General features: G+C 38.5%; 1 protein-coding gene across 1 annotated transcript; it reads right to left on the bottom strand.

Moving 5' to 3' along the window:
* Positions 1 to 8148: 8148 nt before the first annotated feature.
* Positions 8149 to 24545, bottom strand: LOC143703101 (uncharacterized). Its single transcript, XM_077197242.1, has 9 exons — positions 24386 to 24545; positions 23949 to 24069; positions 20252 to 20329; positions 18130 to 18195; positions 9547 to 9633; positions 9420 to 9461; positions 9018 to 9232; positions 8703 to 8862; positions 8149 to 8594 (listed from the first exon to the last, which is right to left on the bottom strand). The coding sequence occupies exons 1-9, from the start codon at positions 24422 to 24424 to the stop codon at positions 8437 to 8439; spliced, it is 966 nt and encodes a 321-aa protein (XP_077053357.1). The 5' UTR covers positions 24425 to 24545; the 3' UTR covers positions 8149 to 8436.
* Between the last annotated feature and the right edge of the window lie 898 nt (positions 24546 to 25443).

Here is a 25443-nt window from a genome sequence, read left to right as displayed (position 1 = left end):
TAAAATTGCGATTGGATCTTACCTTTTCTGTCGTGTGCATTCCATGACACTGGCAGCATCGTGGGGAAATACAGTATATTCAACCCACTTTGACTTTTGCACCACGAAAATATACACTAAGTTGCGTCCCATGATTGTCTCTCTCCTTTACTACGCGATATCACAGTTTGACATGTCTGTCATTGGATAGATCCACGTGGTGTCATGAATAATTAAGAGACAGTGTCTTCTCATAGGATATAAAAACTCAGTCTCATTAATAATTATGAGAGACCGATGAGTCATCAACGCACTATACAGTGCTCTGCCACATCACAGCCTGTGATGTGGACACGATGAAGATTTTAAACCCGGAAGACGAAAATAGCGGAAAGAAACTAAAATTTAACCAGTTTCACCCTACTATTAAATCTAACAGATGCTAACATTGTCTTCAATGGTGTTCAACACACATTCCTCTGTTAAAATCTCAGAAAGTTTGGTTTAGGGTTTCATGACCCTTTAATGTCTGTAACCTTTCATTTGCAATAATAAAAAGACCTAAGCAGACATTTGTCCATTCCCTGGGTATAAAATATGTAGCCTATCTTTCTCTGTCTGAATGTACTTGTGCATAGACAACTGTCACACAAACAGTTAGTTAATTATTCATAAATTGTTTGGATAGTGACAGCATGAACAACAAAAGTGACACTGTGTTGAGTGCAGTGCTTGTGGTGGAGGGAATGTAATAAAGTAAACTGCAACAGAATAGTCTGGGGTGAGAATTGTTAAGAACTGTTTCTGGGGGGGTTGTGCAGTGAACTGTTACTAGTTTTAGTGCAGTGTTGTGCTTATGGGACTGGGGATATAGAGGAGCAAACTGCAACACTGCAGTTTGGGGTGGGATTACAATAGATTTTTATTGAGAAACAGAATTTTTTCAAGTGTGTTGGGGTTTAGATGATTCCTCTTCTTGGACAAAACCTCTCCAGCCTTGGAAAATATATTTTTACAGGGAACAGAGGATGCAGGGGAACATAAAAATGTCAGTGCCAGCTGGTATAGCCTAAATGAGGATACTGATGCTTCTGTTGAGACCAGACAGGGGAGTATCTCCTCAGCTGGCTCCATTACCAGGAAAAAGGAAGAGTCGCAAAAAGCAAACAAATCCAAAATTGCAATCCAAAACAAAAAGCAGTCCAAAAATCCAAAGCAATCCAAATAATCATTAATATAATAAGACTATAATATAGCTACTATAATTAATAACAATATACTATATTCTAACCTGATAGACTATAATGTAATAATATACAGCCCTAACACATATATGACTCAATAACGACAATGACAGAGTTCTCTGACTCTCTGACACTACTACAACTGCTTCTACTACTCCTGATGACACCCAAAAGGTGGCGCGAGTTTTGAACCCCCTTTATCTGAAAGCGACACTCAGACCGAACCGATGACGTATCCACAAAAACCGAGGCCTCGTTTGTCATTAGTCACGTGATTTTCAACACAAGCCTTGAATCGCGGCTCCATCTGGCACGCCCATTTTTTCTCGACACAAGCTCCGACGCCTCGGTTCAAATGTCACATCACTAAAGACACCCATTCAGTCGGTTCAGAAATGGGTGTGATGACACCAAGATCAGTCATTCACTGAAGCTCCTTTTTAACCTTGTCTTGCATAGCAACTGGAATGTGTCTTAATGGTCGGACGACAGGGGGAATAGTGGGGTTGATTTTGATGGAATATGTAACGGGTAGTCTACCCACTTCATCCTTGAAAAGGTCAGAGTATTTGGTCAAAATTCTGTCCGTAAATTCATCCTGACTAGATACGTTCAGGTGGTGGACTTCCTTGTTGAGTGTTAGAAGTTCCATGCGTAGACAGTCAGGTCGACCCAGTAATGGCTGTGCAGAGCTTTTGATGACATAAAACAGCAGGTTGTAAGTCTGGCTGGCCAGGCTGCATGGTAGTGTGACTCTTCCAAGTGTGTGTAGTTTGTTGCTGCCATATGCTATTAGCTTTGTTGTGTTTGACACATTTAGTTCTTCCCCTCTTTGCAGACCCTGAAAAGTGTCTAATTCCATCACATTACACTTGACTCTGGTGTCCACTTTTATGACGCTTTTCCACTGCATGGTACGGCTCGGTACGGTTCAGCTCGACACAGCACGGTTCGCCTCGCTTCACTTTCTACACTGCGTGGTACGACTCGGCTCAACACGGCACGGCTCGGTTTGCTTTAAGTCGGTTTGCTTTTCTACTGCAGTTAGTACCGCTTCAAAGTGGGTGGGATTATAGACTGATCGTTATAGTTTATCCGCTCCTCGGCAACCAACAAGAGGAACGTCTGCACTTCGTCCACTTACCACGATTCAGCCATTTCTTTTTTGGTAGTTTTTTTTCTTTCTTTTTTCTTCAAGCAAGTCAAGCAAGTAGTTTTAAAAACGGTGCTACAGCTGTGGCTGTTACTGACTATTTAAATCTAGTGGGTTTGATGTCTCGCAAATACAATGACGCTGGTAGAGATGATTCTGTCTGACTAATCAGTGATCTGCCGTGTTTTCACGTCACATTTTAGTATCGGTACGGTATGCTTGGAACCTCAACAGAGGTGGTACCATTTAAAGCGAGCCGAAGCAAGCCGTACCATGCCATGCAGTGAAAAATACGCCAAAGCGTGCCATACTATACCATGCAGTGGAAAAGCGCCATTAGTTCCCCCGACTTACCATATACGTATACGGTGCTGTACAGTTCACGCTTTTGTGTTAGGTTGGTCAAGGAATCAACATACTCTGCAGTAACTCATTCAATCAAGAACGATTAATTTTCATTACCGTTTGCCTGGAGTGGTTCAACATTGTAGACGGTTCGGGTATAGCATCACTTTGCTTGGTTTGTTTGAGTGGACCTGCAGCATTTCTTAAAATGGTTCCACTTCTTGCAGCCATTGCATTTTTGACCAAATGCAGGACACTTATCTCTTTTTGCTGGGCGGTCACTACCACAATTGTTACAGTTCTTTCTGGTTGGTGGTGCTTTGCTGTCTGGTTTGTGTTTTGAACTTTCCTGCAAACGCTTGGTGTACAGCATTTTTTTAGGTAGCAGTTGTCGTTTGGAGTTATGCTAGGTCTTTAGTGTGCTGTTCAGTTTGCTCATAGATCTGGCATGCTGATATGGCTTTAATCAAATTGAGTTCTGGATCACGCAGCAGTAATTTTCACAGAATGTCACTGTGTATATTCCACAAACGACCCGATCACGAATAAGCTTGTCTTGTAATGCACCAAATTTGCAGATTTTTGCTTTTAGTTTTTAATCGCTAATATAAGAATTCAAATGGAGCTCTCACCTCTTGTGCATAAACAAAGGACCGTTCGCGTTCGATGGCTTCAGGACCCGCCAAGTTGAGCAGAATGAAAGCTTGTGTTCGATGTGGTTTGTCCCTATTGTCTGCAGCAATAAAAATATCAAACTCTTGTTCAAATAAACGGCAGTTCTCTACAATATTTTCGCAAAAAACGTGAGGATCTGGTCTTCGGTGCATGCGATGCAATTGTTTGGCAGCTAGTTAGTTGGCTATGAGTCGAGTACATGCATGGGAACTTTTTCCAGCGAAGACAAAACTGACTTTCGCATGTAATTAGTTTACTTCTGACACCATGTTGACTCAAATAACATAAATTTACTTTATTTACTTTACTTTACTTTATTTTCAAGGATAGCCCCTTGAGATGTGCCTTCTCATTTTCGAGGGGGTCCTTACAAAATTGACAAACAAAACAAGATGATACAGAGTACAATATTAAAGATAATTCCAAACACATAAGTACAAAGACACACTCACACACACACGCGCACTCTCACAATGCTCCCCAAAACTAGCCCCCCACCCCCTCACCAGCCAATAATGCACAAATTATACATAAATTATTATAAATAAACTGGCACAGACTCTAACTTTACTATTAGTGGCTTTAAACACCACCGTACATCTCCAGGCAGCTACATATGACACGTTGAATACCTTGGAGGGCGTGGCAAGGTAGAGCGCGATCATTGAGGGCCAGGTACTGTGCTGCACAGGGGTAGAGTGTGAACTGCGAGCTTGATGAGGCTTCTAACGAAGACATAATGTTTTTAATATCTAAAGAAAAACAGAAATTAAGTGTAGCCCTGCCACAGACAACTAAGGCAAAAAGGTGGAGTAACTATAGCTGTCAATTTCATACCTTAAATTAACCATGAAGTCTATAACATTAGAAAACATCTTTGTACATTTGTTTTGGTTCAAATGTTACAGAAAACACGTAGACAAATACAACAGGGTTAATTTAACTTATTCTGTTATTTTTTCTGTTTACTGTTACAGTTTTTTGGTATTTGGCCAATATTATAATTCACAAAGTAAATAAAAGGCCAATAGCTGAAAAATATGAACAAAAAATAAAATAAATAAAATAAAAAAATAGGCATGCATCAATAGTGCTATGGGATATCGGGTATATTCCAGGCTGAAATATTTACCCTAAACTAAAATTCAAAACCTGGAAATTATCAAAATAAATTATGTACATGCTTTTGTTTACTTTTAAGTCCTACATAGGATCTCTAGATTGCGCAACAACATGTTAGATGTAGACTATTTATTTACACTATTTACACTATGGGCATTTAAAATAGCTTTACCTGATTTACTGTAATTCACTGGGGGCTGGGTTTAGGGGTGGTCCTTCATGATTTTTTGCAAAGGCTATTTCGACTTCATACAGCGCTGCGCAGACCTATCGGTGGCTAACGTTCAAACAGACACTGTATTTAGCAGTACATAAGGTATTAAATGGAAATGTGTCTGAAATGTCTGAGTATATGACAAATATTGCATTCATTTCATTTCAGCTGTTTTTTTAATTTTTTAATTTTTATTAAACAATAGACATAACATACAACAATTACAACAATAACATGACATCCAAAAAGATAGCAATCAAATTAACAATTAAGGAGTAAAAACAAATAAGAAGACAAAATTGAAAGAAAGAAATTATACGGGGATAAGGACTATCTATTATGCATAATAGAATGATTTAAGAGAAAGTTATAAACCATTAATTGGTACTACTTAAAGAAGGATAACAACATCTATTAATTCACTTTTCAATTAGCTTCAATTCTTCAGCAAATACAATTGTATCGCTACATTTTTTATCTATACATTTGAGAGACTGAATATACAACTGAAAATCACCCAAAAAAACCTTCAGACAAGGTTTAGAATTATTCATTTTTACTCTTATGAATATGAAATTTACCTAATATCATCAAAAGATTCATCATAAAATTTACAGAAGCAGTTTTTGAATCAAAATATATGATAACATCTTTAGATGTTAATTCACAGTTATCACCAGATTTCTGTTGAAAATGTTTAGATAGATCTTCCCAATTTTTTTTTAGAATGATAGCATTCAAAGAAAAGATGTATAATTTTCTCTGGCTGATCGAAAACAAAATGAACAATTTTCATCAATATCGATACATTTTGATAAAGTATAGTTAATAAAATAAATATTATGAAGTACTTTCAAGTGTATTTCTCGATGTTTGTTAAATGTACAAAACCGAAAGGGCAGCTGCCAAGCTTTTTTTCAAATAATCTTCGGGAAGCAAGTATTTCAGAAAAATTTACCTCTAGGCTGAAAAGATCTATTTTTATAAAATATAAATCTAATAAATTTATTGGAGCACTTTTTACTGTTAAAGGGTTAGTTCGCCCATTTAAGACATGAAGTTGTATGCAATCCTTACCAGCACTATAGTGCATACACACTGACCCACTCTGCTGTCACCTCCCTGGTCAGAGTTCTGGCCGCTGGCAGTTTTTCAATAAAGTACTCCCGGTTATTTTCCGGGGCCACAAAACTGTGCGTTTTTACGTAAAAAACGATTAGCGTTTCAAAGCTTGATTAATTTAACAAACAAAAAACACGCCGGTAAAAATTCATACCTCAGTTTTAATCGGCACTATTTTCTTTCCATTTCTATCAATCCACGCTGCTGTCAACGTCAACAGTGCGCACGTTCCGATCAGCTGTTCCATAGTGTTTACACAATCGATTGACAACGACGTAAAAAGTATTAAATTAACGATGGTGCGAACTTGTAAATTCCCAGGCTGTGACCAAAGGGATGTGCCGGGATCAAAGTTCAGATTCCATCGTTTTCCTGTTTCGAATATAACTATGAGACAGCTTTGGCTGGTTGCCACCGGCTACTCTGCTGGAGCTAAAATATCCAGAATAAAGGATTTTCGTGTGTGTTAATTAATTAATAATTGTATAACTGTCCACTCATTATAATAATAATAATAATAATAATAATAATAATAATGCAGTCAGATAGACTATTATATAGCCAACTGGTCAAGACAACGTGAAATTCTTAAATAAAAAACTACAAAGCAACATGAGCGATCACACTTACTCTGCCGACATCTGACCGTCAAGTCCAGCTGGTTTGGGTCGCTTTTTCCAATTGATTTTAGATACGTAGAAGAACGTCTCCAGGACACCTGCATTTAGCATTGCAGGGAAAACGTCATTGGATGTAATGCAGACAGGCAATGTCTGGCCTCCTCGTCAATCGATAGGTTTTGCATCTGTGGCGTGATGAGTTCCCATTCGTGGCAGCAATAGCTTTCAACCTCTGGTGGCATAACTTGACAATTTGAGCAAGTGCACCACCATTTGTCGTTCATCCTGGCTCTTGCTACAGCTGTGGGCCCAGCATCAACTTGGACAACTTCATCTCTGTCCTCTCGCTCTCTCTCTCTTCCCGTTCTATCTCCTTCTGCTGAAGTTCGGCATCGGTATACTCCGGTTCATAAAGGTATCCCTTTGTCGTTGTGCTAAAATTACTTGCATCATGTGATCCGTCTGACATTGTGCTAAAATTGGTTTCATCATCAGAAGTTTCGCAGTCAGACATGTTGTCAGCGAGTCGCGCTATCAACAGCTGATCGGAACGTGCGCACTGTTGACGTTGACAGCAGCGCGGATTGATAGAAATGGATAGAAAATAGTGCCGATTAAAACTGAGGTATGAATTTTGACCGGCGTGTTTTTTGTGTGGTAAATTAATCAAGCTTTGAAACGCAAATCATTTTTTCACGTAAAAACGCATATTTTTGTGGCCCCGGAAAATAACCGGGAGTACTTTATTGAAAAACTTCCAGCGGCCAGAACTCTGACCAGGGAGGTGACAGCAGAGTGGGTCAGTGTGTATGCACTATAGTGCTGATAAGGATTCCATACAACTTCATGTCTTAAATGGGCGAACTAACCCTTTAATGTCCATACCATTTAAATAAGGTACGGGTTCAAAATGTTAAGGGACAACATATGGCTCCTAATTAACATTATTAGTCACAGAATAATACTCTCTAAATTTAAAAGGAAATGCCCACTTATTCATGAAATTTTCATAAGAAAGTAACTGAGCTGACTGATCTAAAAGGTCAGATGAAAAAAGTAAATTCCTTTTTTTCTAACTCTGTAAATAAAGAGATTTCCGGTTTACTGTAATATAAGCATTATTCCACAAGATTGATTTATGTGGGGAAAAGTTATGTACATAACATAACTTCCAGGCCTTAAGAGCTTGTTGGTTCATTTCAGCTGTGATAAAGTATGCGAATACAGAGCGAGCGTCACTACGGGAAGCAGAAAGTGTCCAAATTCACTTCTACGTTTTCAGCTCCTCCCCACCTGCAGGCGGCAACTCTCGCTGATCGGATACATCCAGCTGGAGCCGATGTCGAACACACCTAATGTCTATTGAAAAATGGTTGAAAAGCACCTATTGTAGTTAAAAAATAAAACTCGCACTGATTGGTAAACACCCATTTTGGTTCTGCATGTGCATTTCTCAGTAACTGAGGCTTCCTCAGAGAAAACACAGGTGCATCCTAAATAGAAGTCTTATGTTGAAGCACCTGCTATACATGACTTCTCTGGGTTTCAAACAATGGTGTATCTATCTTATTATTTCTGTTCCTTTGTTTTTTTTTTGCATTTGATTTATTGTTACTGAATCTGAGATATATTAATTAAATATATATATATATATTAAAGTGTTTGAATAAACCATTTTTCCTTTAGTAATGTGTATTAGGAATTTCATGATTAAAGTTCCAACAACATATAACAGATTTTTTGAGGTGCAAGTGACATGAATAACGGGCAAGAATATCATACTTCAAACATAGCCCACGTTTAGCATCTATTACTCTATGCCTTCTTTACTTTACTGAAGGCAGATGAGGATGGACAATTAAAAAAATGACATGCACTCTCCTAACAATTTGATCCCAGGATGCTCATGATCTGGTCACAATATGGTCACAGCGCACTCACTGTGTGCTCAAACTATGGTCACTAATATAAATAATTTTGCATTCTTTTCAGTCTTGTGTTGGCATTTGAGACAAATATTTCTATTTGACGGATGCATTCCGCTTCTGGTGTTGTTTTGGTGACTCCTTTTCGCTTCTTAACTTCTATTTCTTTCTCCCCCTGAAAAGACTTGACACATCCTGAAAACACAGAGAGCAATATGTCAACAAAATCAGTTGCTAACAACTACTGCTCTTGACATTACATTTTCTAAAGCAGTGTTCAGATGCACAAACTTTAACACTTACTTGTCAAACATTTCAGGAGCACTGGTGGCAACACCTTTTTCCCATCTTTTCCTGTGCGGTTGTAAAGACAGAGAACACTGTCAGTCACAATGCTCTTCATACTCTGTCTTACTATCTCTCCTACATTGGAGCTTCCATGGGTATGGATGAGATAGTTGACCTGACAAAAACATAAAGAATATTATTGCAATTAAAAGACGCTAGGCTTAAACATTTTAATCACATTTGGATCACCTGCATACTAAAAAAATAATCAATTAAATTGAAGTTTTTTTCTTTCTCAAATGCACTGAATATTTGTGTAGCCTTACTAACATAAAGCTCTCTATAAATTTTGTCCTCTTCAAGCTTCTGACAGAAGGCTTCAAATGTTTCAGAATTTGAACATTGTTGTTGTTCAAAAAGTTCCTCACGGCCATCTTCATCTGCACGCTTTATGAGAGCAGCCTTGATTTTTGCCAGGTCTTTCATGATGAGAGTTTGCCTCTCTTCCAACCTTTGGATATGTTGGAGCATCTTAGTATTCATTTCTGAAAAATGTGAATAATCAGGTTCACTCATATTCACCTAAGAATGATATGTTACTCTTATTCACATAAGAATATATATATATATATATATATATATATATATATATACATACTGTATATATATATATACTGTATATATCTATTTATTTTTCTGTAGAATTGAATGTCTAATTAAAAATTCACAAACCAAACAATTTCTCCATGGTGATTTTGGATTCTGGTTCCTTCTCTGAAATGTCATACATGAAGTCAGTTAAATTTCACTTTTTTATAATCAATTAAACAGGATTGTTCTTATTGAATGCATATCATACCAGATGACAGGACAGATATTGGGAAGCTGGTGTTCACCTGAGGAATTTCTTCAGAATCCACGTTATGTTGTTGACGATCATGAAATTCTAAGAGAAAAAAATATATTAAGATATATAAAAAGATATTTGAACTGATCAGCATACCAGGTGAGGCAGGCAAATTGAAAGTGCTTGAGTGTCTGCTCGGAGTGACTTGTTCCAATGTCCCTGTGAAAAACACACACACACACACACACACACACACACACACACACACACACACACACACACACACACACACACACACACACACACACACACACACACACAATTTTTGGATCCACTTCAACTGTTGACTCCTATATATATATATATATAGTAGTCAACATTTGATGTGGATCAAAAAAGTTAATTAAAGTTGTCCTAAAACAAGAACAGGTATTGTTCAAAATTCATGTAAACTTTGCTGAAAGGTTTTGATCCACTTCAAATGTTGACAACTGTATAAAAAAATGAAAAAGATATAAATATATATATATATATATATATATGTATCAGTGGTGTGCGGTCCATATAAGCTGCGAATGCTCTGCATACCCAAGCCATCCGTGGACTTGCTAATTAACATTACTATAAATTCCGTTGGTTGAGGTGTACCATAAAGCTTAGATGTACGCTTGTAACTCTACGTAATTTATTTATGTGCTAAACGACGTTAATTTTCTTAAAATCTGCCACTTACTGATAGTTCCGGGTATGAGGATCCACAGCAGCTTTGCAGCATACGCTCTGTTGTTACTGATCATCATCACTGTCCCGCTTTCACATTTGTTTGATGCCATACAAAACTAAATAGACTTAATCAAGAGGAAAAAAAGTGATAACTGAAAGTATTTTCAAAGTAGTTTGTTTTCTCCATAAGGAAATGTATTGTTAATGAAAACGTATATATTGTTTAAGATAGAACTACTGTAAGTCAGGGTTTCTGCAGGTATCTTCAAATTAAATTGAATACCTTTTTAATGCCATTTTCAATGACATACATGACCCATGACTAACCACGGATATTATATTTAATAATAATAATAATTAATAATAATAATTTGTTACATTTATATAGCGCTTTTTCTGGGACCTCATAGCGCTTTACATAGAAGGGGGAATCTCCTCAACCACCACCAATGTGCAGCATCCACCTGGACTATGCGACGGCAGCCATATTGCGCCAGAACGGCCACCACACACCATCTTATTTGTGGAGAGGAGACAGTGATGAAGCCAATCAGTATATGGAGATGATTAGGAGGCCATGATGGACAGAGGAGAAAGGGCAAATTTGTTCAGGATGCTTGGGTTACACCCCTACTCTTTATCGAAGGACATCCTGGGATTTTTTATGACCACAGAGAGTCAGGACCTCGGTTTAACGTCTCATCCGAATATATATATATATTAGTGCTGTCAATTGATTAAAAATATCAACTCGATTAATCACACATTTTTTTCTGTGATTAATCGCAATAAAAAAAACTATATTTTTATAGGTTTATATTAGTTTATATATAAAATGAATGTAGAGACAACATAAAGACAGTATATTTTAAATACTTTTTAATGACATATTTTTATGAATGAAGGATGGCGCGGCGCCATCTTTAATTCTTCAAGATGGCGCCGCGGATGGCTGCCTCGGTGTGGAGCTCTCCAGCTATTGTGTTGTTTTTGTTCGTTTGTTCTGCGTTTAGTCATTCTTTTCCTATCAGTTTCACCAAAGAAGAACTACTGGACATTAGGAAACACACACTAGAAACCTTTTCTACAGTTTTTGATTATTCGGACGTTTTGCTGGACATTCTCGTCGGAGGGGCAGCGGTGTTGTTCAAACGCGCGTTCAGACGCAAACGCGGGAAGCGTGCCGGCGCGCTGGTTAAACTCCGCGAGCGCAGCCTGCGCACTGCACTCCCCAGTATTCATCTCGCGAATCTCCGGTCCCTTCCTAACAAAACGGATGAACTACTTCTCACCCACACTAACAAGGATTTATTAAACTCTGCTGCATTGTGCTTCACTCTAACCTGGCTGAGTGAAGCCATACCGGACAACGCAATACATCTGCCGGGCTTCCAGCTGTTCCGAGCGGATCGCATCGCGGAGCTAACGGGGGAAACGAGAGGTGGTGGATTGTGTTTCTACATTAACGAAAGTTGGTGTTCAGACGTAACAACACTGAAGAAGATGTGCTCTCCTAATTTAGAGGCACATTTCATAAACTGTAAACCCTTCTACTCGCCTCGGGAATTTTCCTCTTTCATTCTCTTGAATGTTTACATCCCTCCAGACGCGTGTGTGAGCGCGGCGCTACAACAGCTGGCTGAACAAATAGCTGAAACGGAACAAAGGTACCCAGACTCTCTTTTAATCATTCTTGGGGATTTTAACAAAGCAAATCTTTCCCGTGAACTACCAAAATACAGACAGCACGTTACATGTCCCCCCAGAGACAGTAATATACTGGACCAATGTTACACCACAATAAGAAATGTGTATCACTCGGTCCCACGGGCAGCTTTGGGGCTCTCTGATCACTGTTTGGTTCATCTCATACCGACCTACAGGCAGAAACTGAAATCAGCTAAACCTGTAATAAGGACTGTAAAAAGATGGACTAATGAAGCAGAGCAGAATCTACAGGCCTGCTTTCATTGCACTGATTGGACTGTTTTTGAAGCTGCTACCAACGATCTGGATGAGCTCACAGATACTGTAACATCATATATAAGTTTCTGTGAGGATACATGCATTCCTACCAGGACATTCTTATCATTCACTAATTATAAACCATGGTTTTCTGGGAAACTCAAACACCTCCGTCATGCCAAAGAGGATGCTTACAGAAGTGGGGATAAAATCTTGTATAACCAGGCCAGAAACAGATTGACAAAGGAGATCAGAGTTGCTAAAAGGAACTACTCTGATAAACTGAAAAAACAGTCTTCATCCAACGACCCATCATCAGTCTGGAATGGCCTGAGGAACATCACCAACTACAAGGCACCATCCCCCCCGATCTGTGGACAATTAACACCTGCCTGACGATTTTAATTCATTTTACTGCCGGTTTGAAAAGCCCTCATTCACACCACACACCCGGTCTGATCTGCACTTCACACATTCACCATCACCTCCTGCTCTCCCATTACTCCCCCCTCCTGCCATCCAACCTGAGCTTAAGGTCTGTGTGGAGGACGTGAGCAGAGTCTTCGAAAAAACAGAAGACTAGGAAAGCCTCAGGCCCAGACGGCATCTCATCTGCTTGTTTAAAAGCCTGCGCTGACCAACTGGCCCCCGGTCTTCACGCAGATCTTCAATAGATCATTGGAGCAGTGTGAAGTTCCCTGCTGCTTCAAACGCTCCACTATCATTCCTGTCCCCAAAAAAACCAAAATCACTGGACTTAATGACTACAGACCTCCGGTTTGAAAAGCCCTGTAGAAGTAGTGGAGTCATTCAGGTTCCTGGGCACTATCATCTCTCAGGACCTGAAGTGGGACAACCACATTGACTCAACTGTGAAAAAGGCCCAACAGAGACTGTACTTCCTTCGCCAGCTGAGGAAGTTCAACTTGCCACAGGAGCTGCTGATTCAGTTCTACTCAGCTGTCATTGAGTCTGTTTTATGCACTTCCATCATTGTGTGGTTTGGTTCAGCTACCAAATCAGACATCAGGAGACCACAACGGACAGTCCGGACTGCGGAGAGGATTATTGGTGCCCCCCTGCCATCCCTCCAGGACCTGTACTCTTCCAGAGTGAGGAAGAGAGCAGGTAAAATCATCACAGACTCCACTCACCCTGGACACCACCTGTTAGAACTGTTACCGTCAAGACGGCGACTCAGATCACTGGCCACTAGAACATCTCGGCACAGGAACAGTTTCTTCCCACAGGCCATCTCCCTTCTGAACAGTTAACATATCTCCCAAGGCATATGCCTGTAAGTGCAATACTCCCACTGTTTAGTGCAATATCTTAAAAATTCAGGTGATATTTATATTTATATTTATTCATACTATACAAGATACTGTAAATATGTTCATTATCTGTAAATGTTTATTCTGACAAAACCCAACTGTGACCATATATTTTAATAGTATTTTCATATTTTTTATAATTTTATTTGTATAATATGTATTACTATTTGTATTACTATTACTTGTTGTATCTGTATTTGTATATGTGCACTGGAAGCCTCAGTACCAAGGACAATTCCTTGTGTGTGCAAGCACACTTGGCAATAAAGCTCTTTCTGATTCTGATTCTGATTCTGACAGTATCACTGATACTAGAACAGCAATTGATATCTGGATAAAAATTATTCCCCCACCCCCTAATTTTAAACATTAATTATAGCAATACAATATTAGAGTGTAATTGAAAGCTATCCATTTTTTAACATTTATTAGGCTTAAAAAAAAACCACACAACTTTTGTTTTAAGTGAACTTCAAACAATCCTCACATAAACCCATAATAAATGTCATATTTACCTTTGCCCTTCCTGTCTAACAGGTAGGACGCATACAGAAATTGAATCAAGTTGTCAAACAGCGTGCATGGCATTAATTATAAATTAAATATAGACTGATCCTTATTAAAGCTACAAAAGTTCTTTAGTCAAGAGCAGCGAGTAATTTTAACCAGCCGCTGCTGCACGCAGATCTGCATGATGTGGATCTCACACTATTTAACTAATTTAAGACTGCTCTTATGTTATGTGGATACTCGACAAAACAGACATTTTGGCATAATTGTGTGTTATTGTTCGTTCAAGCCCGAAAGAGAACCCATTTCTGCACGATACTGGCATGCGTCTTTCTGTATGTTTGTGTGTCACATAGAAAGGACATTAACAGATAGCGCAGTCTCTTTTGACTTGTTGCTCTTTAATGGTTTATAAGCATTTGCATGAATAAGAGCGGGATCATATAATGTAATGCTACCCAAAGGATGACAAAAATTAACGGATGCTGCCTGCGTTTCGCGCTGAATATTTTCACGCGCTAAAATGGATAAAAATATATAGTTGTTTTTTAAGCCACTTACACAGACAGTAATCAACAATTATACCATTCAAGTCAGTCAAAAGAGACAGTGCTGTGACAAAACATTGCATGTTAACAAATCATCTGCACAAAAATGCAAAGTGAGCTTTAACAGCGGAGGTCAAGCTGATGAGGGAAAGTAACTACACATAGTTAGTTGCTGTCTGCCTTTTACCGTCGATTTGTACCGAGTTGATTCCCATTGTAGCTACCCAACTTAAAAAACTTTTTCACAAACACTGAAAAATCCTTCTTCATTTTGACCACCAACGGACTGCAACCATGTCCTAAATTTGCACTTTCCCATTTGGGCTGGGTTTCCCGAGCTGTTCCTTATTGTTAATATGTGTTTCCCGAAATGTTCTTAAGTACGTATACCTTCTGTAAATGATATATTCGGAAGGTTGGTCTGGACCACTCTAATGCCTGGCTCACACTACAGGAGGTTTAAAATCCTAACCGATAATGAAATCTGGTTGCAGCACACACTTAAGGAGAATCTTTGCATATTTTCTTCCCTTAAATCTTAAACATGCTCACAGTACAAGATTTGAAAATCGCGGCGCATCCCACACTACACAATGTTATTAAGATTATCATGCCTTGACATGATTCCACCATGATCACGTGATCTCACGCATTAGATCAGAAGCGGGAAAGGGAAGGAAACAAAATATCGTCATATTCGTGAAAAGGTTGCCGTGACCAAGGAAAGCTTAATCTTTTGAAAAAAATATCCTTTTAACATCCTTTTAAAGATATTTCTAATGAATGGCGTGAGCTGGTCAATAAAATGAATCAATGCCATTGATCTCTATGAAGTAAAGCATCAGCTTCAGAGTTGCCCTTGTGCCGGATTGCTGCTCAGCTGAGCCTTGTAAAGTGGAGCTCAAAGTTAAAATTAAATGTTAAAATAATTAACAGCTTGTTTCATTACATATATCTTAGAATGAATCTGCATTTTTTTACATTTCTGTTGAATGAACAGTTTAATGGGGAACTTGGCAACTATTTCAACTTAATAAAACTGTTTAGAAATCATTTAAGTTTGGCAAGAACAGCAAAAAGCTTTCAAGTACGTCACACATCTTTTCCAGCACTTCAAAACTCAAATATTATCATATTTAAATGTTATTTTTAATGTGATGACCAAAACATTATTTGTTCATCCTTCAAAGATTACCCCCATTTATAAAACTAAAAGTTTCAAGATGTAGGAAAATTCACACTTATTTAAACATAATTTTTTTATTACCATTGTAACCAGTAGTTGGCTGCCATTTCCACTCCCAAATATTTTTTTTATAGTTTTGCTTTAGAATTATTATTTCGAAATTATGAATAAAAATGCTGCCCACAAATGTTAATCTGGAGCCTTGCAAACTAAATCTGCACATTGTCATTTCTGTAAATTAAGTCTATTTATTACCAAGGCATTTGTAACTAATAAAGTCAAAATGGGGGAAAATGTGAATAACTGCACTGCAGGTTGATTTAAGGTGTGCCCCTAAAGTTTCTGCTTGTGCGCCTAAAAAAAGTCTTGAGCCCTATACATGACAATAGGCTACACCAGTGGGAATACTTCAAACATTTTAACTCATTTACGCCGACATCACCCCAGTGTGTCAATAACTAGAACTAGACGAAAACAAGGAGAAACACACACGCTACAAACTATACCCACAACCTTTAGTGGACATTCATCTTTCTGGGGGAAAAAAATCTTAAAAATTTTGTAAAAAACCAAGCCTCCCTGTCTCTCTCTTGAAACCAACACGGAAGTGAATTAAACTGCAATTCATCGACTGGCCGCTTGAGGCTGGCAGCAAAAGTGAGTCAAATCTGTATCTCCCCCATGTTAAAATGCCGAACTTTACAGCAGAAAAAATGTTTACAGCCTGGTGTCTTAAGTTGTTTTGGTCTATACAGCTAATTTTGCCCTTCATGACAACTGTGAGGGAGGTGAATTTTTTTTTATAACTCATCCGTTTAAATTATTTTAAGCCTTAAAATGCTGCATAATCAAGGGCGTGGCCACTTGAGTGACAGGTGAATTGCGCTGCTGTCACTAGCCGTTTGTCTGCTCTCTGTTATCCATCACGTCACCTCAGCTAATCCCAGCTGCTGAACTCGTTATCTCTGCCGTGTTTATACTTCTTTCGGTATCATTTCATAAAATTTAATACACGGCTTATACCTTCGCCCACGCCGTTGGATTCCGTCGTTGTCGAGTATCGAGAGAACAACCAGCGCTTCAGTTCTTCAGTTGTTTTCCTCTGCATGCACTAATGGATGTCTTACGATTTCGTTGCTTTTTGGAGTTCAGATTTAAAAACGTCTAAGATATGGAGGCCACACTAGTTCTGCCGTACCGTTGATCTTACGGAACAGATAGACTATAATATGCTTATTTAACTTTTTAGTGTTCAATAAAAAGTACCGTCAGATGAAATCCTGCAGGTGTCAGTGCTTTCTCTCAGTCCGTTAAATGAGCGCGAATTTCTAATGCATTACTTGAACTTCTTAGGTAATATCTATCAGAATTTAAAATGGACTGAATAAAGCTCTCTGTGAACTTGACGTGCGATGCCGCGCTGACATGTATGCGCATGAATCACTGTCTCACACACGCTCCGAGCAAATATTGTAAGTTACAGCATGATAATACTTTTTTATCTAGCAGAATAATAATGCATAACAATACACATAGTCTAACGTTTAGTTATGTCTTTTAACTATTATAGTATTTCGAAGGGCAAAAACATGAACTTTAACTATTGGCTTTAGGCCTACTTAGGCCAGTAGCACATTAGCTTAGCCTGAGCAAACTCGATCACGTCGAGCTAGGCGGGCGTAGTTTCAGCATCCGGGCTCCTCAACTCCACCCACGTCCCGCCTTTTTGCCCATTTTCTTTTATCCAGGAGTGACGCACTGCCAAGATGGTGACGGTTGACTCCGCCCACTTTAGGCTTCAAAAACGCTCTTCAGAAACCTACGGGTGATGTCATGGACACTATGTCCATATTTTTTTACAGTCTATGGTAAAACCACACTGAGTTCCATATAAAAACAAAATTGTTCTTTTCTTTGTATTTGTTTATAACTACTACAATATTACATTTCATGTTTTAATAAGGACTTGTTTTTGTATTACATGCTGCTAAGAAGACACCACAGAAGATCCATCCTGTTCACACTTTATGATGTTAGTTTTAATAAAATAAAATATGCAAGGAAAAAAAAATTCTCTGCCATTTCTTTCTTTTTGCTGTATCGAAAACGCACCGAACCGTGACACCAACCGTGACATCGTATCGAACCTCAAATTTTGTGTACCGTTACACCCCTAATATATATATATATATATGCACCTGTATATGAAAGTTTCATTTTTATCATTACATTATGGAAAATAATGAACTTTATCACAATATGCAAATTTTTTGAGAAGGACCTGTATATATATAATATAAACCCTAATGGGAAGAAAAAAATAACTCACCTGAGGAAACAGAGAAGTGTGGTAAGAGATGATGAGGGTGATCATCCCAAAACCTCTGAGGAGAATCTGTAAAACAGATCATTCATGCAGATGAGTTACTTTGTCAAGGATAAGCATATGTGTGTAACGTCCGGAATCCACTGAAAACAAAGATGAAGATATCAACGTTTATTTAACAAGAACTTACAAAAGCCAACAATACGAAACAGCGTGCAAGGCACAAACATGTGCACTAACCACAAACTATAACCGACACTGAACACTGATATGAGAGGAACTAAAAAACACAGAGGAATAATGAGGACAACAGCTGAAGACGGTGAGTGGTGATGATGAAGATGGCGAAGCAGGTAGTGCTGATGGCCAGGACTGAGCAGGTTGTGCTGATGGCCAGGACGGAGACTGACCTTTGGGCGGCCATGATGTAGATGACCCTTCGGGCGGCCATGGCGGGGACGTCCCTTCGGGCAGCCATGGCGGAGACTTCCCTTTGGGTGGCCATGGTGCAGATCTGCCTCTGGCAGAGGACGTATAACCCCCCCCCCAAAAAAATTATTGGGCGGAGCTATGGGCTCAGGCTCAGGGACAGGCTCTGAGGGCTCAGGCGGTGTGACGGCGGTCATCATTGGCCAGGGTTCAAGCGGTGAGGCGGCCATCATGGCCGGAGACTAGGGCTCGGGTGAGACGGGGGTCACCTTGGCCGGAGACGAGGGCTCAGTGGAGGCTGACCAGGCGTGAACAGGCTCTGGCCCGGCGGGCATGACGTGAACAGTCCCTGGTTCGGCGGGCATGACGTGAACAGTCTCTGGCCCGGCGAGCATGATGTGAACAGTCTCTGGCTCAGCGGGCATGACTTGAACATTCTGGTTCGGCTGGCATGAAGTGAATACTATCTGGCTCGGCGGGCATGACGTGATGCGCAGGCTCGGCAAGACTGACGTGAAGGTGCAGGCTCGGCAGGACTGACGTGAAGTGCAGGCTTGGCAGGACTGACGTGAAGAAGCTCAGGCTCGGCAGGACTGACGTGAAGAAGCTCAGGATCCCTAGACATGACATGAAGGCACTCAGGCTCGGTAGACATGAAGTGAAGACATGAAGTGAAGCCACGAAGGCTCGGCAGACATAAAGTGAAGCCACTCAGACTCGGTAGACATGAAGTGAAGAATCTCAGACTCGGCAGGCCCGACGTGGAGCTCAGGCTCTGTGTCAAGGTCAATCAAGTTACTTTCCTCCTGACCTTGAACGAGGACAGGAACAGAGGATTCATGAGGGACGATCTCGGCAGAACGAGATTCTGGACGGGTGGTCTCAGCAGGATGAGACTCAGGAGGCGTGATGTAAAGATCAGGCTGGTCAGGCGTGACGTGAAGAGCTGACATAACGTGAAGATCAGCTGGTGATGGTGATTGAGTGGAGATATCATCTTCAGCCTCACCCACAGTGAAGGCTGATCCACTCAACAGCAGCACACGATCCAAATATTGTGCGAATGACTCTGGTCTTACCGCTGAAGCCGGTTGGTGCAGGGGATAGTCCAGTCCGAGCCTGAACACTTTAATAAGGACGTCATCTGTCCAGTTGACCAAGTGTGAAAGCTCTAGAAAATCTTGCACATATTCCTCGATCGGACGGCCATCTTGGAAACCGGTCATTAGACAATCGGCAGAAATTTTAATGGGTGCGGGAAATACCCATATTTCGTTTTAGGGTCGGTAATTCTGTAACGTTCGAAATCAACTGAAGACGATATCCACTGAAGATATCAAAGTATATTTAACAAGAACTTATAAAAGCCAACAAAACGAAACAGCGTGCAAGGCACAAACATGTGCACTAACCACAAACAATAACCGACACTGAACACTGACATGAGAGGAACTAAAATACACAGAAGAATAATTAGGACAACAGCTGAAGACGGTGAGTGGTGATGATGATTGCTGGCAGGTGCGGGTAATGGTGAAGGAAGTGCAGGTGTGGGCCAAGGAGGATGCTGGGAACTGTAGTGCAGATGGGACTAACACATGACAGTGACGACGACAGTGACAGAGACGATGACAGTGACGATGACGATTAGGTGGTGACTGTGACAATGTGCCATAAGGAATAACTATTGTCTCACCTAGGGATACAGGGTATGGCTGGCCTGAGTTGAAAGAACTCTTATCTGGACCCTCGATCATCTTCTCCAAACAGTCACCTGTACAACGTCAATTTGAATGACAATTAGCTAAGCTAAATTCAATTTTAAATTGTTCACTAGTGTAAACCCATTTCCAAAAGAATAAATGTGAGACTTCACATCTGCATGAATTTTAAGGTGTGCTCTTAAAGCCTGACGCCAAATGTTTTATCACCTGATCACAGCTGAATTATCTCACTCCAGAGTGAGAGAGTAGATGAGTGGTGAGAATTTTTTTGGATGTGAAACTCTTTCCACACTGAGTGCATGTGAACGTTTTTTCTCCAGTGTGAATTCTCATGCGATTATTTAAGCTTCCTTTCTGAGTGAAAGACTTTCCAAAGTACATGTGAAATGTTTTTCTCCAGTGAGTTCTCTCATGTGTCTCTTAAGGTTTGATTTAAGTGTGTGACTATTATCAAACTCCATCCTTTGACAGAAAGATCCTTTGACTCCAGTTTTTCCTTGTTTTTGTGTCGAATTATTTTCAGTATTTGAAATGACTTAATATTCATCTACATTTGTAAAATGAAGAGTTTTTTGCGGTTTGTCTTAATTCACTTTCATCAGGTTTAAAATCAACATATTAAATTCCCATAATTCAATAAAGGAGGACAAATGAGAAAAAAAAATATGGTTCAGTATGGAAATCTAGTTTAACATTACACTAAAAAAAACATTTGTGTCTTAGTTTAAGAATAATGTATTTGAATTTCATATAAAATATCCATCCATTTGGGTTACAGTTTTAACTAAAATTAATAAACTGAATGCGATTTATATTTGACAAACATTAATAAATGAATATAATTCATTTTACATACGATTTATGTAATAGTACACAGCAAAATGCCCATGTTAAATTAACACTGCCTGGTGTTCATGCACTTAATAAAATACTAAGTGTTAAAGTACCATTGAAGTAGTATTGAAGTTAATGAGATAATTAACTGATGACTGAGTATAACCTGCTGTTAACAAGCATAATCACTGAAGAAAGAGAAACAACAAGAACTACAACTGATTTTCAGCCACAGCTAAAATACATGAAATCTTAAGATCTCAGCGGAGGAGGATTAAAGAACTTCACAAACAGCAATACCAGCGTCATTATTATTACTTATTACTAACCAGATTGACCGTATTTCTGTTTTAATAAAAATAATAGTTGATCAGTACTTTAGTTGGGCTTTTGACTTTTGAACATGATTTTTTCTGTGTCAACTGTGTGTTTATAAAGCACTTTTTTTATGGCAAGGAAAGCCAAGAGAAAATGTGATCAGGTGATATTGTCTATTTACTGATGATGACAATCATCATGTAGTAACCTGAATCACTGATCTCATTCAGAGTGTCATTATAGTGTGTTAATCATTTTGTATTATTCATAATTGTAGCCATGTGATTCTACAACATGAGATCCATCAGTGTTGTGGTATTCAAATAATATGCAGGATTTTAAAAACATTAAGTGCACAAAGTTTTACTTAGAGACACACAGACATCAAGAATCAGCAATGAATCTCAACAACGGAAGAGGCACACCTCGACTATGACGAGAAAAAAACGATATGCATGAGCATTTTGTCCTTTTTAGGGTCTCAACTTCCTGTTTTTTGGGTTGTATACATGTCTTTGGTCCAAGTTGGGCTGATATTTCATTCGACCGCACCAGACTTCATTTGCAAGAGGACCGAGACCCATCTTTTCAGCGTGTCTCGATCCTCTTGTTTGGTGCACACCAGGGTTCGGATGGCAGCGTTCACACACTTATTCTAATGAAACCACACCAAGAGAGCAATCGCACCAGGGTTCGGTTTAATAGAACTAAACATGCCAAATGTGAACACACAAGGGGTGTAATGGTTCAAATTGCTTATGGTTCGGTTTGTATCAGGTTTTTGGTACGGTTCGGTATGTGCTATGTTCAGGGAAAAAAGGACTAGCCTACTGTCAAATAAAAATAAAGAAAATAATTACTAGTAATTATATAAAACTAGTTTTCAGGTACAGAAATTGAATAAAGTAATCAAATATAAAATAACATTGCATATTTGACTGTATAAATTAAATATTAATCCTTATTAAAAATATTACAAAAGCTATTCAATCAAGAGCAGTGAGTGATTTCCTAGTATTTTGTTTGATTACCATTAATAACATAGACACTAGACAGCAGGAATATTGGACTGCTGTCCTTTAAGACATCATACACAGATTCAAAATACAGATACTGTTACAAAACCATGTCTCGGCTGTATAAGTTCACTTAGACTATGTCTGCTAGGATACTCATCAAGACGGGAATGTTGACAAACATTAGCGGAACTGTCTGTTTTACGCATTGTTATATTCAACAAACTATATTATAGATGCGTCATCAGATTTTAAATGAACTGCGGTGAAAGTGCGTGCCAAACCGTGGAGAACGGTACGGTTAGATTTTTTACAGAGAATTGTTACACCCCTAGAACACACCCTTAATGTCTTTTATCTTCAGTTGATTTCATCTAAGGCTGTGGCTTAAAGACAGTTATAGTTCATGTTGTTTCTCTTCCTTCAGTGATTCTGCATATTAACAGCAGGTGTTCATAACTAATGCTCAATCATCACTTAATTATCTCATTGACTTTAACACTGCTTCAATGGTACTTTAACACTAAGTAGTGTGGTTTCAGTTTTTTTTATTGTCCCCGTAACACATATTTTGTTATTTTGATAAGATAAATATCCAGTGTTCTAAAATAGAAGCAAATAAAGTGAGAGCGTACACATACAATATGTGTCTAATTTCAATGCTTTAGCCTTTGTGTAGATATTTAAAAATGGTCATCTATGCATGACTGTTTGGATTTACAGGTGTGTCTCAAAAAATTAGCGGAAAAGTTCGATATTTTTCATCAGTTGTTTAAGAAAGTGAAAATGTAATATATTCTAGACTAATCACATGTAAACTAAAATGTTTTAAACATTTTTTATGTTAATGTCGATAATTACGGCCTACAGCTAAAAAAACACTTCACAAAATATTAGAATATTTAATTTCAAGCTTGATTAAATTACCATTCATAAAGTATAAAAAATGGGAATCTCTAGGGTGTCTAGTTCAGTACTCTCAACCACAATCATGGGTAAGTCTGCTGACTTGACAGTTGTCCAGAAGACGATCATTGGCTACGTCCACACTGTCAGCCCAAATATGATTTTTGTCCATATCCGATTAGATTTTAAGATTACATGAAATGCATTTCAGTATGTTTCAGGCTACATTCATATGTGGTTTGAAATCCTATTCAAATTACATTTCTGAAAATCTGTTTCAGTCTGACCTCTCTGATCGGTTTTCAAGTGGTTTACGTGGCAATTGCTGAGCTTCAGGAAACCTACGGAGCTGAAGTTCAGTTATGGTGATGGGCGTTTGGTTCCGATACAGACCGGGCTATCTGACTAATCAGAGCAGAGCAGCTCATAGAAAGGAGGGATTTAGAGATTTTTAGGATTTAATGATTAAAAAATGTGGTGATGATGTGCAATGTATATTATGATCAAATGAATGTTTTTTTGACCTTTGATGCATGTAAACCTGTTGAAAATAGCATAATAGGGGCACTTTAAGAGAATGAAGTAAAACACCAACCTGTTTGTTCCTCTATCTCTTCATCCTTTATTCTGCAGGGTTCTTCCTCAAACTCCATCTTTAGTAGGCCTATGTCAGTAGTTTTTCCTGGAGTAATTCCCCCTGCTTGCTTCTTCTTCTCCTGTGGGAAGATGGAAATATTCCCCAGCTATTTAACTCATGAATCCCTGGGAATGTGTAAATTGCGGTCACTGTTGCTAAATTTAGCAGATGATTATCACATTTACAATCACTCTGAATTATTCAGCTTTAAGTGTTTTAAACAACAGTTTAGAAATAATTCAACTCTAGCTGATTTGTATGTTGCTCTTACATTAGATATCATTTACATGCATTAAAAACTCTGTTTACCATGTTTCATTTGTTCATTAACAGTTACATAAAATGAAAACAAATCATAATGTGTAATGTGATAAACCAGTCGGTTACGAGCTTACGTTTAGTGATTCACTAAATGAACCGACTCGTTTAGTCATTTGGATTTAGATCTCTCCTAATAAATGTACTCGCAGTCTGAAAAAAACCAGAGTTAGAGCAGAATGAACGGATGTGTTCCACTTCACATGTTTATGTTTATGTTTCCTTCCCTCGCTCACTTCTTCTCCTAGACGCTGATGTGTGTCATTGCTTCGGTTGCACGAGCGCCCTCTACTGGCGGAAACCAATCCCTATTAAACTATCTAATCTTCATAGATTATGTTATCTGTTATCTTGGCTGATATTATACAAACCCAATTTATATGTGTTTTATTTGGGATAATATATGTAATAATAAAACATTAAAATATTATTTTATAAATAACATTTATTGGCGGTGACAGATTTACCATAATAGAGATTCTTTGGATAGGCCTATATTAAAATAGCTTTACCAATATCTACCAATAAGTATGCAATTGTTTTGATGATTTGAAAACAAGCTTATAGGGGAGAACCAACACCAAACTGACATGAGCAAGCTGAAGTTTAGCTGCTTCCCTATTATTGATGTGCCTACCCTTACGAAAAAAAGTTTATTCAAGTGTTCTAATAGTATATTTCTTTTAAACTAAAAATAAGAAAATATATTTTCGGTCTACATTTTGTATACTTCCCAAAAATATACTTTATGTACTTCTCAGAAATATACTTAAAATTACACCTAAGTGTAGGCCTTGACTTCTACTGAGAGAAAAGTCCAAGTATATTTGGCCTGTACTTGTAATCAATCTTTTGATCGAGACATACTTAAAATTATAATTAAGTATTCAAAGTATACTTGGCTTGTAGTTGTGTTAACTCTTTTGATTGAGCAGCCTATTAAATATACTTTTTTTTTACATCATTTTTCATACAGTTTTACGAAACGTACATTGTTTGAAAATATTGATTATTGATATAAAACAGATATGTTTCTAATTATGCGTATCTGATTTTTTTTGTGTAGGGTAGTCCACTGAAAGTGTACATAGTAATTTACTTTAATTCTACTTTACTCTTTCCCCACAAATTGACC

The sequence above is a fragment of the Siphateles boraxobius genome, unplaced genomic scaffold, assembly GCF_051911475.1.
Source record: "Siphateles boraxobius isolate OS27281-9 unplaced genomic scaffold, OSU_SipBor_1 11, whole genome shotgun sequence".
In the NCBI taxonomy this organism is placed as follows: Eukaryota; Metazoa; Chordata; class Actinopteri; order Cypriniformes; family Leuciscidae; genus Siphateles; species Siphateles boraxobius.
This window is presented reverse-complemented; position numbering and strand designations above follow the sequence as displayed.